We start from the raw sequence: 12778 nt of genomic DNA, 5'->3' as shown, positions 1-12778 counted from the left end.
AGTCAGCTGCAAAATGTTCAACCGGGAACATTCAATTTAGTTTTCTAATAAGAAAATGATCAACAATAAAAAAGGTGAAATGTAATACATCAGAACAAACCAGTAGCTGGGTGAGATAAAATAATTCTTTTAAATAGTGCTCTTCCCATGAGTTTCCTGACTTTTGCGATTTGCTACTGTATATGGGAATTCAAGAGGCTGACAAATTTACTATTAGATCCAACTACCAGTGCAGGGCTCAATAATTTGAAACTTATTAAATGCTCCATCCAATATGGCAGTCAGTGCCCACTACCTCAGGGAAGACGACAGCTACGTGTCATGTTAAGCACAATTCATGCCCAAAAGCTGATTCAATTCTTGTGTTACCATGTCATCATGCTGCTGAAGAACACTGCAGTACAAACCAGGGACTGTGTTTGCTCAGCAGCATATTCTGTGTTGGCTGCACTCAAGCCTTCTTAAACATTTTCAATAGCTGAGCTTTATGCCAACTCACCTGATGGAAAACCCTTGCCCCTTAGTCGATCCCGAATTTCCTGGTTACGATCCAACTTGCTGACTGGATGCTGATTAAGCTACAACATATAAAAAATTACACTTCAGTAAAGTTCATTTTCTCTTTGATCAGTTGTAACTTAGATTTGTTAAATATCCATAATAAAATTGGGTTATTATGTAAAGTGAAGATTCATGTTTCTTATCGTTAAACTAATACCCAGTGTCTTAAAAGGCAACACAGTGGGAAGGAAAGAATAAAAGCAACCAACACACCAATAAAATCACTGATGTTTCTCATTGAATACGGTCTCCATATGTTGCGTTGGAATACACTCCCTCATTAAACATCTTTGAGACTAACCGTGGTTTTTAAAGAAGTGTAGTTTCATTAATCTCCCCCCCCCCCCCCCCCCAGTAGACCCTTAAGGTCAAGGATATCTTGCTGTCACACTATTTCTGCAGATTCTGAGGTGTCTGAAGAGTTCTACATAGAATATGTATATTCCACTACAGGTGAGGGATGAGGTGCCTGGCGGTATAGCTATGTGGGTTATTTGAAATGATCTGAGCTCAGTTTCCGTTGCTTCACTCAACCTCCAGGTGATCCTCACTTGAGATGCTCATTTACCATTTTGAGCAGTCATGGACCAGGTACTCCAATGTCATTACATCAGTCGTTGGAAACATCTTCGAACAATCTCCTAATGGAAATCTTACTCTTATAGCTGAACACTTCAGGAGTTTAGTGGGAACTATGAGGATAATATGACCCACCCATTGTTGCTGACTGAGGATAACTAAGCCTTGATGCTGAGAAGATTGGACCAGGATGGGATGCTGACTCTGTTATTTGGAGGATTTTGCAAAGATGTCTTAACTATACTATTTCAGTGTTTGAAGCACCTACTGTCTGCATTCATAGAAAAGAGGCTTCCAATCTTTGGAAAGTGATCTTGGTTTGCAGGATCTTGTGTATGTTTGTTGTCAGGGGAGTGGTGTGATGCAGCAAGGGAGAGTTGGAATAGGATCAGTGCCTTTCTGATATTTAAAAAAAGACCCATTCATTTCAGTCACTGTGTTAATGATGACTCAGGTTCCAAGCTTGTGTCTTTTTAAAAATGTTGCCCACACACGGCTGATGGAAGACTCATGCTGGAATAACTTTGTTCCAGAGTGGAGGCAATTCTTCCCATTCCACCTGTATACTCCAATGGAAAGCTCATTGGAAATGAAGTGCAATACGGAGATGAGAAAGGAAACTCAGGGCTGAAATGATGAGATAGCTCTGCCTGACATCAGGCTGTACTGGGATGGGTCAGCGGTGAATGAAATGGTTAGAATCACAGCTGACATAACAACATACAGCAGGTGTAGACTGAAGACCAATAACTGAAGGGAGCTAAATTTGAAAAGAATTCTCCATAGTCTATCTTGGAGTACAGAATTAAAGGCTCTTCTAAAGTCAAAAGTATACAATAGTTAATGTTATAGCCTCAGTTTTTCTTGGAACTCTTTCCAGTGAAGGGCATGTCCATTTTGCTGATGGACTATTCATACTGAAACTTGGGGAGGAAATTGAGCATCATCCTGAGGGGCACCGAGAAGTGAATCATCTGATAGTCATTGTTTTCCATCACTCCAGCCACCAGGAGAAGATGGTTAAAGGAAGTTAAAATAGAGAACATTTTTATATCAAGCAACACAGAAACCACTGGAGAGATACAGTGGGCCAGGCAACGTCCATGGAGGAAAATGTACGGTTAACATTTTCAGACAAGGCCCTTCATCTGCCCAAAGTTCCTCTGGCACTTTGCATGTTGTTTCATAGTTCAGCATCTGCTGTCTCTTGTGTTAAGAAATTTATATCTGACTTTTCACAAACACATTTTTAAGAAGGTGAGTGAAAGGTCAAGAAATTTTAATGATAAAATGTAAAAAATAACAGAATGTCATTATTGTACTTACAGTAGTTAAACTTCCCAAGACAAGTTTAACCAGCTGCTTGACATAAGAGAAAGCTGGTTCACAGCTGCTATTGCGGATATGAGCACTGCAAGCATCTAGAATGGTTCTCATTGAAACTCTTGTGCACATCAGGTCTTCACACATATTTAATAATATGCTATTCAGGTGTTCCCCAAGTTTCATTGGCTAAAAAAATCAGAAAAACTGTAGATTAATACAGTTGCATTTCTTTTTTTTTAAAAAGAGCACAGTTCAAATCTGAAGAGTATTAGTTCAATAGACACGAGGAATTTCAAGCATGCTGCTTCACTGCCAGGGAGGTTATGGAAAAAAGGAATAAGCTCTTCTATTTAGAAAAGTATGCAGGGGAAATTTTATAAAGGTGAATTATAAAACAATCCCATCAACAACAGCAACTTTGTTTTTTTATGATGGCCGTAACCTACTACAAATTTCGGAGAACTTCTTGGACCACGAGGAAACAATTTCAAAACCCATAAATTTGCACTGTGTTCCTTTTATCTGTCATTTCCCAAGCCATGCTTCATTATCCTTTGAACTTAGTCACCCAATCTCCTTTCTTGCACAACTTAAAATTCTGACTCCGGTCAAATTTGCAAAGTTGCACAACTTTGATACTGAATTACAAACTAGGTAATAAGAAGCCAAAATGCTTATTAGACAACTTGATGAGAAGACACTCACAGGCAAATTACTTTTGTTAATGAGAATTGATCACAGCTGTGCTCTTTATTATAAGAATCAGAATCTATAACTCCAAAATAAGTGAATTATGATTCTAGCTACAAGAATATGACAAAATTGACTTCCAAAAATGAATATGTCAGATCCAATTAATTAAATTAGAAAGATTTGGTGATCAGTTTATTATTTCCACAGTGATACTCATTAAAAAAAATGTTGGACTAATAAAGTCACAAGGGGTCCACTTCTTGTAAGAATTGTGAAATGCATTGTGGAAATTATTTTACAACAGGCATTCAAACAGGCAATATGAGTATCTCTTCCCAGCTTAGCAAACTTCCCTGCTTGCCATCTGATCACTATCCATGATCAGATCTTCCATCCCCTCCAGAACAGGGAACTAAAACCAGTTCACCCCACCACAACACTAGTGTTAAGGTTCCTAGCTGCTCCTGGGCTTCTGGGTGTTCCTTGCTTGACAAGCAGCCAACCCTAAGAAATAAACTGGCTAAGTGGGGAACCCGCTAAAGAAAAAGATTTTTAAGAAGGTATAGCATACAGGACCAAATTGATAAAAATGTATTGACACCTTGAGTTTAGAAACTTAGCAGAAATTTAATATTGTGGATTTTTTTAAAGATAAGTTTACTTCCAATATCGTTTTAATTACAGATAGTGGTGTTAGATAGATTTCTTTCTAATAGTACATTGTACTTAATATGATACTTTATATTTTTAAATTATTTATAACTATATAGGCACAGATTCATTCAACAAAAAAGCAGGCTCGTAAATGCACCTTGTCCTGTGCCAACCATTAAATACCAATCTCTACTAATCTTCTTTTTCATCATTTAGCCCATGGTCATCTGTGGCTTGGCATTTCAAGTATTTGTCAAATTATTTAATAAATATTATGAAAGTCGTTACCTACAGCACCTCCTCAAGCAGCACATTCTAGATATTAACCATCCTCTGGGTGAACAAAATCTTCCAATCCCCTCTAAAGATCCAGCCCCTTACCTTTAACCAACACCCTCTGATTTTACACACTTCAGCAATTTGGGGAAGTATTCTTATGATGATTTGCATATAATGTCCCATCTCAACCTTTTTCACTCCAAGGAAAACAAACCCAGCCTCTCCAGATTCTCCTCATAAATAAAACTTTCCATCCTGATGAAGCTCCTCTTCAAACTCCCCAGTGATATCATGTCCTTTCTATATTGTGGCAACCAGTACTGCACATAGTACTTCAGCTATGGTCTAACTAATGCTTTGTAAAGGTGTATAAAGTCTCCTTTTGTATTCTATGATACGGCTAATGACACGTTCCATAATCTAGTCTACCATCTGATTTCTAAATAGGGGTTGAACCCATGAACACTACCCCACAACTTTTTATTACTTATTATTTCTGTTTTTGCTCTATATTTATTTTAACTGTTTAATACACACACACACACACACACACACACACACACACACACACACACACACACACACACAAACGTATATACTCCAATTGATTTTTTAATCATGTATTGCAATGTACTGCTACTGCTAAGTTAACAAATTTCACGACATATGACGGTGATATTAAACCTGACTTTGATTCTGGTTCTGATTCATAACGGCTTCTTAACTACCTTATTGACCTGACCTGCTGCCTCCAGAGACCCTTCTATTCCTCAATACTCCCCACAAGTATTTCAATTTCCAATGCCAACTTGCTTCCCCCCCTCCCAAATCTTCAGAAGAAACTTCCTGAAGGTAGACAAATAAGATCCAAGAACCATAATGAGTAGGATGTGAGATGAAGATTTCAACTTTATCATACAAGACACCCATTCAAGAGTCTTATAGTGGCAGAATAGAAGGAGTCCTTGAGCGAGCCTGGTGGCACATAACTTACAAACTCCTTGAAATTCTAGAAAAATCAAGCCTACTGTGTATTCAATTTCATTGTGAAGAAAGACTGAAATCAAAGAATACTTTATTTTAAGTATGTCACTATTATTGATATTATTGGTTTAACATCTAAACAGCAGATTTCGAGTTCTTGTATAATTGTTACATGGCTTTCCCAATGTAGACATCTCAAAAACTGCAAGCACTGGAAATTCAAAATAAAAACATGAACTGCTGAAAACACTCAGCATCCATGGAAAGTAAAACTAAATTAACATGTCAACTCAAAGACTCTTTGTCAGGACTCCCCAACGTTGAGCACATTTACATAGAAGACTATCGCAGGAAAGCAGCATTGATAAAGGACCCCCGCCATCCAGGCCACGTTCTCTTCTCGATGCTGCCATCAGGAAGGAGGTAAAGGGGCCTTGGGACCCATACCACCTGGTTCAGGAGAAGTTATTACCCCTCAACCATCAGGTTCTTGAACCAGGTGGAATGATTTTACTCAACTTCACTCAACCCAACACTGAACTGAACACAAACTATGGACTGTCAAAGACTCTTCAACTCATGTTCTCAATATTTATTAATTATTTATTATTATTTTTCTTTTGTATTTGCTAGTTGATCTTTTGTAGTAGATCGCTTTTGTTATTTGTCCATCTTGTGTGTGTTCTTTCATAGATTCTACTGTTTCTTTGTAAAAATTGCGAGTACCCTCAAGAAAATGAAGTTAGTTTAAGTTGCAGAGGATGGGTTGAGAGACTGATACAAGGAAAGCAATCTTCCTGATTGTGTGACACAAGCTTTGCCTTAGTGTTAAACTGTTGATAAAGCCACAGGTGCCACAGGGAGTGCGCCATCCCCAGTATCTCTATCTTCACCATGAAGTAAATCCCGGTGACAAGGGTGATCCCAGGACAACCAGTCCCACATCTTGGCTGCAGGAGGCTGCCGGGTCCTTGGTCTGTTAAGGCCTGCCTATCACGCACCGCCAGCGCATTGCTTTTCTGTCAGGGCGTGCTCCCTTAGCCTTGTCTCAACAGACTTACCACAAGGCAGTGGGGCTACTTACCCATAGCTGGGACAGCATTCTCTCTGAGGATTGACAACGACATCTAGAGCCACATTAAACAGGCATCAGCTGCCTTTGGGAGACTTTGGTGTAGAGTCTTTCAGAACAGGAGCCTTCGTCCCTCCACAAAGGTCACTGTATACCAAGCGGTCTGTGTCACCACCCTCCTTTATGGCTGTGAAGCTTGGGTAACCTACAGCCGTCACATCAAGTCCTTGGAGTGCTTCCACATAAGCTGCCTTCAGCGCATCCTGGGAATTACCTGGTGTGAGTGGGTGCCTCACACTGAAATACTTATAAAGACCAACTGCAGAAGTATTGAGGCCATGATCACCCAGCGTCAGCTGCAGTGGCTGGGGCACATGATAAGGATGCCCCCATGTCGGCTACCCCGCAGAATGTTATACGGGCAGCTACATCATGGTCGACCCTCAGCTGGAGGGCCGAAGAAGCACTATAAGGATCAGATGAAGAACGCTTTAAGGAAGTGCAAGATCAGAGCTGAGGACCTGGAGGATGTTGCTGCTGACCGTAACACTTGGCAACAGCTGTGTAGGGATGGGGTTCGTATTCTGGAGATGGAAAGAACAACCAGAAGACAGCAGAAGAGAGCCAGGAGAAATGCAGCCATGGTTGCCATCACTACCACCACTACCACAAATACATGTCCCACCTGCAACAGAACTTGTAGGTCCAGGATAGGACTGTATAGTCATCAAAGATCTCACCGTTAAAGGAGTGGACATCGTCATCGGATTCCGATGGACAACCGAAGATGATAAAGCCATATAGTTGGTAAATTAATGGGGAACGTTAGTGAAAAAGATGAAACTTAGAAAGAAAAAGCAAAGAAAAAAAATGTGAAAACTGCAAAATACATGTCAGAGCTTTAGGAAATGCCCAACAGATCAGACAGTGAAAGAGAAAAGCAAGTTAAAATTCTAGATGGATAAGCAACAATAAAACTAGCCAGGTCTGATACAGTGAAAGTGGGTTCCAAAAAGCTATTGAACCCCCAAGCTTACATTGGACCTCATTAGAACAGCGGCTGAAGGCCACTAGCAGATCGGTCAAAGTAGGAACGAGATTGAGAATTTAACAAGGCAAGCAAATGGAAGCTCAGGGTCAACCCAGCACACTAAATGCAAATACAGTACATTAGAAAAGTCACCAATCTGTGTCAGTTTCTCCGATGTTGAGGAAACTCCATCATGGCACAAAATGCAGTACATCAGAAAAGTCACCAATCTGTGTCAGTTTCTCTGATGTTGAGGTTTCTCTGATGAGTGTGTGCCTTCAGCCATTTTCTGCCATGATGGAGTTTCATCATGGCACAAAATGGCTGAAGGCACACACTCAACGTTTCAGGAACAGCTTCTTCCCCTCTGCCATCAGATATCTGTATGGAGGTTGAACCCATGTAAATCTGTTTTTTTTTTAATTCTTTTTGTACTACTTGTATACATAGTAGTGTAACTTACAGTTCTTGTTTGCATTACAATGTACTCATGCCACATAACAACAGGGGCGGGGATATGTGGGCAAGGGAATTGATGGCGGTAGAGGTGGTGGCAGAGAAGGAGTAGTAGCTAAGAATGGAACTCATCCAAGATGTCTTACAATCTGAATTCACAAGCAAATGTTTTATAATTAAAGCAATCCTTCACTATATTTCTTTGTCATATACCATGTCAGCAGCAACATCAAGCATGGTTGAAAAGCTAGAGCTTCTGTATATATAAATTCAACACAAAAGTGTTTTTGTTTAGAAACCTTGTGTTATATTTGCTATTGTACCAAAAGAAATCTGCTTGGTTTACAACTCTCCACTTCGAGCAGTAAACATTATTCATAATTCAACAGTAATTTCTAAAGTCATTGTTTTGTAGTTAATGACTATTAGTAGAGAGGTTGACATATACAAAATTCAGTATAGCAGTAAGCAAGTAAAAGTGACAATATTTATATTGCTTCACAGGATATTTAATGGTGGAACAACACTGACAATTGTTTTGTTTCTCCTTTTATCCACAGTTAAATTTAAAACATTCATACAAAATCACTGAAATGTAATCACTTACACATGTGGCCAAGATGGACAAAACTTAATTACAAAAAGAGTACTTTTGATCCATTCAGTTATAGTAAGAATTAAACTCCTCTGCCTTACTGCAAAACTTGGTAGCAACCAAATACTTCTTTAAAATCAAAGCATAATAGTGCATTGTAGTCTTTGCCTGAATGCACAGAGGGAAAAACCTTCAATTACACCATTATATCTAGATTAAGCCAGTTTCAACTGAAAGATTCTCAACACAAAACCAACCTAGAAGGTATGATTATAATGATGACATTAGACAACTCTGGTTGACAATGTGATGATGATGATGGCTGGTTCTTCGCTTGCAAAGATCATGAGTGAAGAAGAGTCCTCAAGAACAACAGCATGATTGTTGGTGACTGTAGATGCCAATTCTGGGTCTGCAGACCGTGAAGCAGTGGAGACATGGGAACAGCTGGGATGTGGGCGCTTGGGTAGTAGGATCCTTCCTGCGTCCCCTCTTCTCTTCAGCAGTTGCTCTCTGGTTTCCTCAAAATTCTTGGCTGCTTTGTGGATCAGTGTTCTCCAGCGGTCTCTGTCACAAGCCACTCACTGACCTCGATATTTGCTTGAGAGAGCTGATGCTTAAGTTGGTCTTTGTACTTCTTGCACAAGGCACCAACTATCTCTCTATGGAGTACAGCTTTCGGTAACCTGGAGTCATCTATGTGAGACACGTGGCCTGGCCAGGAGAGCTGCCTGAGCAACAAAGTGGCTTCAACGTTTGGAGGTTGAGCCTTCCCCATGACTCACTGTTGGAGACTCGATCCTGCCATCTGATACCCATGATGGGGCAGAGGCAGCACTGATGGAAGTGCTCGAGCCAACGGATTTGCTTGCGGTACAAGGTCCGCAAGGGGGAAGGGGAGGGGGAGAGGGAGAGGCACAGTCATCCACATATGGTAGCTTAGGAATGGGCTCTTGCATGGCTTTTGTTTGGCAAGAAGGCGGTGGAGGTTGACAATGCATCAGCTATGGAAATACTTTATAATACAAAAGCATTATTGCTTGATAATTTGATGTTGCTGATTGAATGGAAAGGATGCATGAGAAACAACAATGAAATAATACCCTTTACTGCTGGCACTGCTTAAGCTGCTCAAACTAGATTTATGATCAAGGGGAAGATAACAACAGGAGTCAGCGCCAAACGCTGACATTGCTATGTTGGTTGAAGCACTGGAATATTGCTCGTCTTACTGAAGGTTTAATAATAATGTCTGGAATAAAGAAAGACAGTGCTGACTGGCGGCATTACAGCCTGGTCTGGGAACTCCAATGCCTTTGAGTGGAAAATCCAACAAAAGGTAGTGGATCCGGCCCAGTACATCACAGGTAAAACCCTCCCAACCATTCAGCACATCCACATGAAATGTTGCCTTGAAAGCAGCATCCATCATCAGAGATCCTCACCACCTAGGTCAGGCTCTTTTCTCACCGCTGCCGTTGGGTAGAAGGTTCAGGTGCCTCAGGACTCACACCACCAGGTTCAAGAACAGTTGACACCCCTCAATCATCAGGCTCTTGAACTACACATTTAAAGACTCTTTTATATTGTTATTTTATGCTTGTTATCGGTGGCTATTTATTTATATCTGCACTTGCAGTTTGTTTACAGCTCCTGATGTTTACAATTTACAGATTCTGTTTACAGTTCCTGTTTTATAGATTTGCTAAGTATGCTCACAGAAAAAGAACCTCAGGATTTTATGTGAAGACATACATGTACTCTGATAATTTTTACTTTGAACTTTGCTATTTATTTCTGCACTGGCCTTTCAAGCTACACTTTAGGCAAAATGAAGATGGCATTGGCCATTGGGTCTGATAAGTCCTATCAGCATCTTTCAGTTCCCAAGTAAGTGTGCCCCAAACTCTATATAAAACTGGATGTGGCAAGTGACAGATGGCAATGCATGAAGTCTAACAACGGCATGAAATACTCTGCATTCCACAACATTACGCTGTGGAAATCGCTTGATCAGTCCTACACTAGCCACCTTGCCATAAAAATGAAGGCCCTACTGATTTGAATGAGAATACCTAGGCCTGCAGATTACATGGGAAAGGAAAGTTTGTTCTGGTTTTTTTTGACACCGTTGGTAGATGGCGAGGCTACATCCAAGAGCCAAGGTATTTAGAGCTTGCTGGAAATGAGGACCCTCAGTAGTTCACGTCCAAGCTATGCATTGGCCATAGCTTTTGGGATGGGTGAGTAGACTGGGGAAGCTAGAGGTAGCAGATCATTCCTGCTGAAGTCCAGCAGTTGGGGCGGTGGGGGTCAAGTCCATGACCAACACTACCTACTTCCATCATGACAACAGTTAACTTTCACAATCTATAGATTCAAGATACAGCAATGTGGATATCTCTTAATCGCCCTTCAACATCGGGCAGTCCAACACAATACCCTGTTGAATCCAAACTACTCTGTTAAAACAGAGAAATGATGAAACTGTACCATATATGTGACATCAGCTTGGGCTCTGATCTCACCTGTGCTCATAAAATAATACCTCAGAATCAGGTTTAATAACAGTACAAAGTGTTAATCTTCTCCATTAAAAGCCCTGCCCCACCTGCGGGAAAACATACCAAACCAGCTGGCACAGCGATACTGTACACAGGCAGGAAGCAGTAGCCCCAAGGTAAGCTTGTGTATCAACTTCAAAGCCCATAGGGTTTCATGGTATCAAGTCAAACATGCAAAGGAAACCTCTCCTGGCTTACCAACTACCATCCTCCCTCAGTTGGTGAATCGGTGTACAGAATGTACAACGGACTGGAAAGCTGCCAGATCTATCACCATGCTGCCTGGGTAACACCATTGCTGACTGATCTGGCCTCATCCCGAAGGCCAAAGTTGCTCAGGCCAGAAAATTAACATGAGGAGCAAGCCTGCTTGATCTCATCCCCATGAATCTATCCACAGCAAATGCTTCATTCCATGAGAGTATTGCTAAAAGTGGCCACTGCACATTCCAGACAGAAGCATCGACTGGAAATGGAAACCCCAGCATCAATGTGGAGCTGTGGACCAGGAGCAGAGAGGTATTCATCACATCTTTTCTTCTCCCTTCTATACCATTCGCCCTTATGTCAGTCTCACCCTTCTAAAATAAAATTTATCTAAAGTAATTTTTACAATCTGTCTTACTGCTTAATTCATCTTCTTTACTTGGTATCTGTTTCTATAATGCATTCTTGTCATGTTCCTTGGGGTATTTTTGTTTAGTAAATATATTAAACTAGAAGGTGTAATATTTTCTTCCAGCTTTTTTGTTTGCTCGTTTAGCACTAAACTATTAACAATAAGCTCAAGAGTTCTATGCATGGATACATCCCAGACTAAAAAAATACATTTTTCCTATCTGTCCTTTCCTGACAGGTATCACACAATTTCCCTCAGCTCCTTTCATCTTATAAGTTGCTTAATGAAAATTCAACCCCTGTACTCCAGACTGAAGCTGCCCTTTGCAATATCTGTGACACAGTTCTTGGTATTTTTGAAGCTCATTTTATCTTTAATTTGAGTATCCTGTGGTTACCATCCACCAAAAAAACTCATTTCCTGCATAGTTGCAGAATCATAATCCATTTCCAAGTATAGACTGTCTCTCTGTCAGACTGTGTCATGAAGCAGTCATCTATTATTAGGTTCACCAACTTGGACTTTGAACCAAACAAGTACTCAAATTATACTTTGTTGGTTGAGTTTGAAATAAACCTCTTCATTTACAATTATGCCTCTTATCACAGTATAGCGAGTATGGTTGTCATTTTCTGAACTGGTGACCTGCTGCAGATGCTAGCTTCATCCTTTTTCCAAGTGTTATGATACCAGCCCCCTCCTTTGTGAGAATTGCAAGAGCCCTAGAAAAGGGGGGGTCAATGACCCAAAAGAGAGAGAGAGAGAGACAGGCTGAATGGACACAGGAAATGGAAAGACATTCCACTGGGACAAAAGCTGGTGACTGTGGCATTGTTCTCAGGAGACACCTGGGAACTGCAGACGTGCCAACTCGCAGGGACATTGTAAAGCCCTCGGGCAAAGTGGGCTGGTTGAGAGAGAGATTGCACCACCTGCAACCTGATTGACACCTGAGATCCCGTGAGGCAGTATAAAGAAGGGTCTGAAAGAGGACGACCCTCAGACGCACCAAGGAGACACCAAGAAGCACGATAACGCTTCCCGTGGGAACGGGAAGCCATTTTGAAATAAGCCACGTGCGTTAAATTCCGAATGCGGGGTTTGTGGCTGGAACCAACGGAAGATCGCTTTTAACTAACAACGGGGAAGATCGCTCCCCTGATTACACGGATGTAAACGGCAAGTTTTTCCGTTTTATCTCTCTCTCTCTCCAACACGTGAAACCGAAAGCCTGCAGACTTCAGAGTGACTCTTTATATTTCCAATTGGACTCAGTATTATATACCCTAGACAACGAAAGAGCCTATTTCTGGTTGATTATGGTTACACCGGTGTTTTAGATTGAGTTTTGACGATTTGAATGTTT

At 40.8% G+C, this 12778-nt stretch overlaps 1 protein-coding gene across 2 annotated transcripts in view; it reads right to left on the bottom strand.

Moving 5' to 3' along the window:
- Positions 1-12778, bottom strand: part of ptpn13 (protein tyrosine phosphatase non-receptor type 13) — a 294978-nt gene that overhangs the window by 219036 nt on the left and 63164 nt on the right. For both annotated transcript variants that reach the window (XM_073065248.1, XM_073065249.1), the window contains exons 5-6: positions 2467-2652; positions 500-578 (exon numbers count right to left, since the gene is read on the bottom strand). In XM_073065248.1, the coding sequence (XP_072921349.1) occupies positions 500-578; positions 2467-2652 (265 nt within the window). The remainder of the gene's footprint in view (positions 1-499; positions 579-2466; positions 2653-12778) is intronic.

Source organism: Hemitrygon akajei, chromosome 13 (assembly GCF_048418815.1).
Source record: "Hemitrygon akajei chromosome 13, sHemAka1.3, whole genome shotgun sequence".
NCBI classification, from domain to species: Eukaryota; Metazoa; Chordata; class Chondrichthyes; order Myliobatiformes; family Dasyatidae; genus Hemitrygon; species Hemitrygon akajei.
This window is presented reverse-complemented; position numbering and strand designations above follow the sequence as displayed.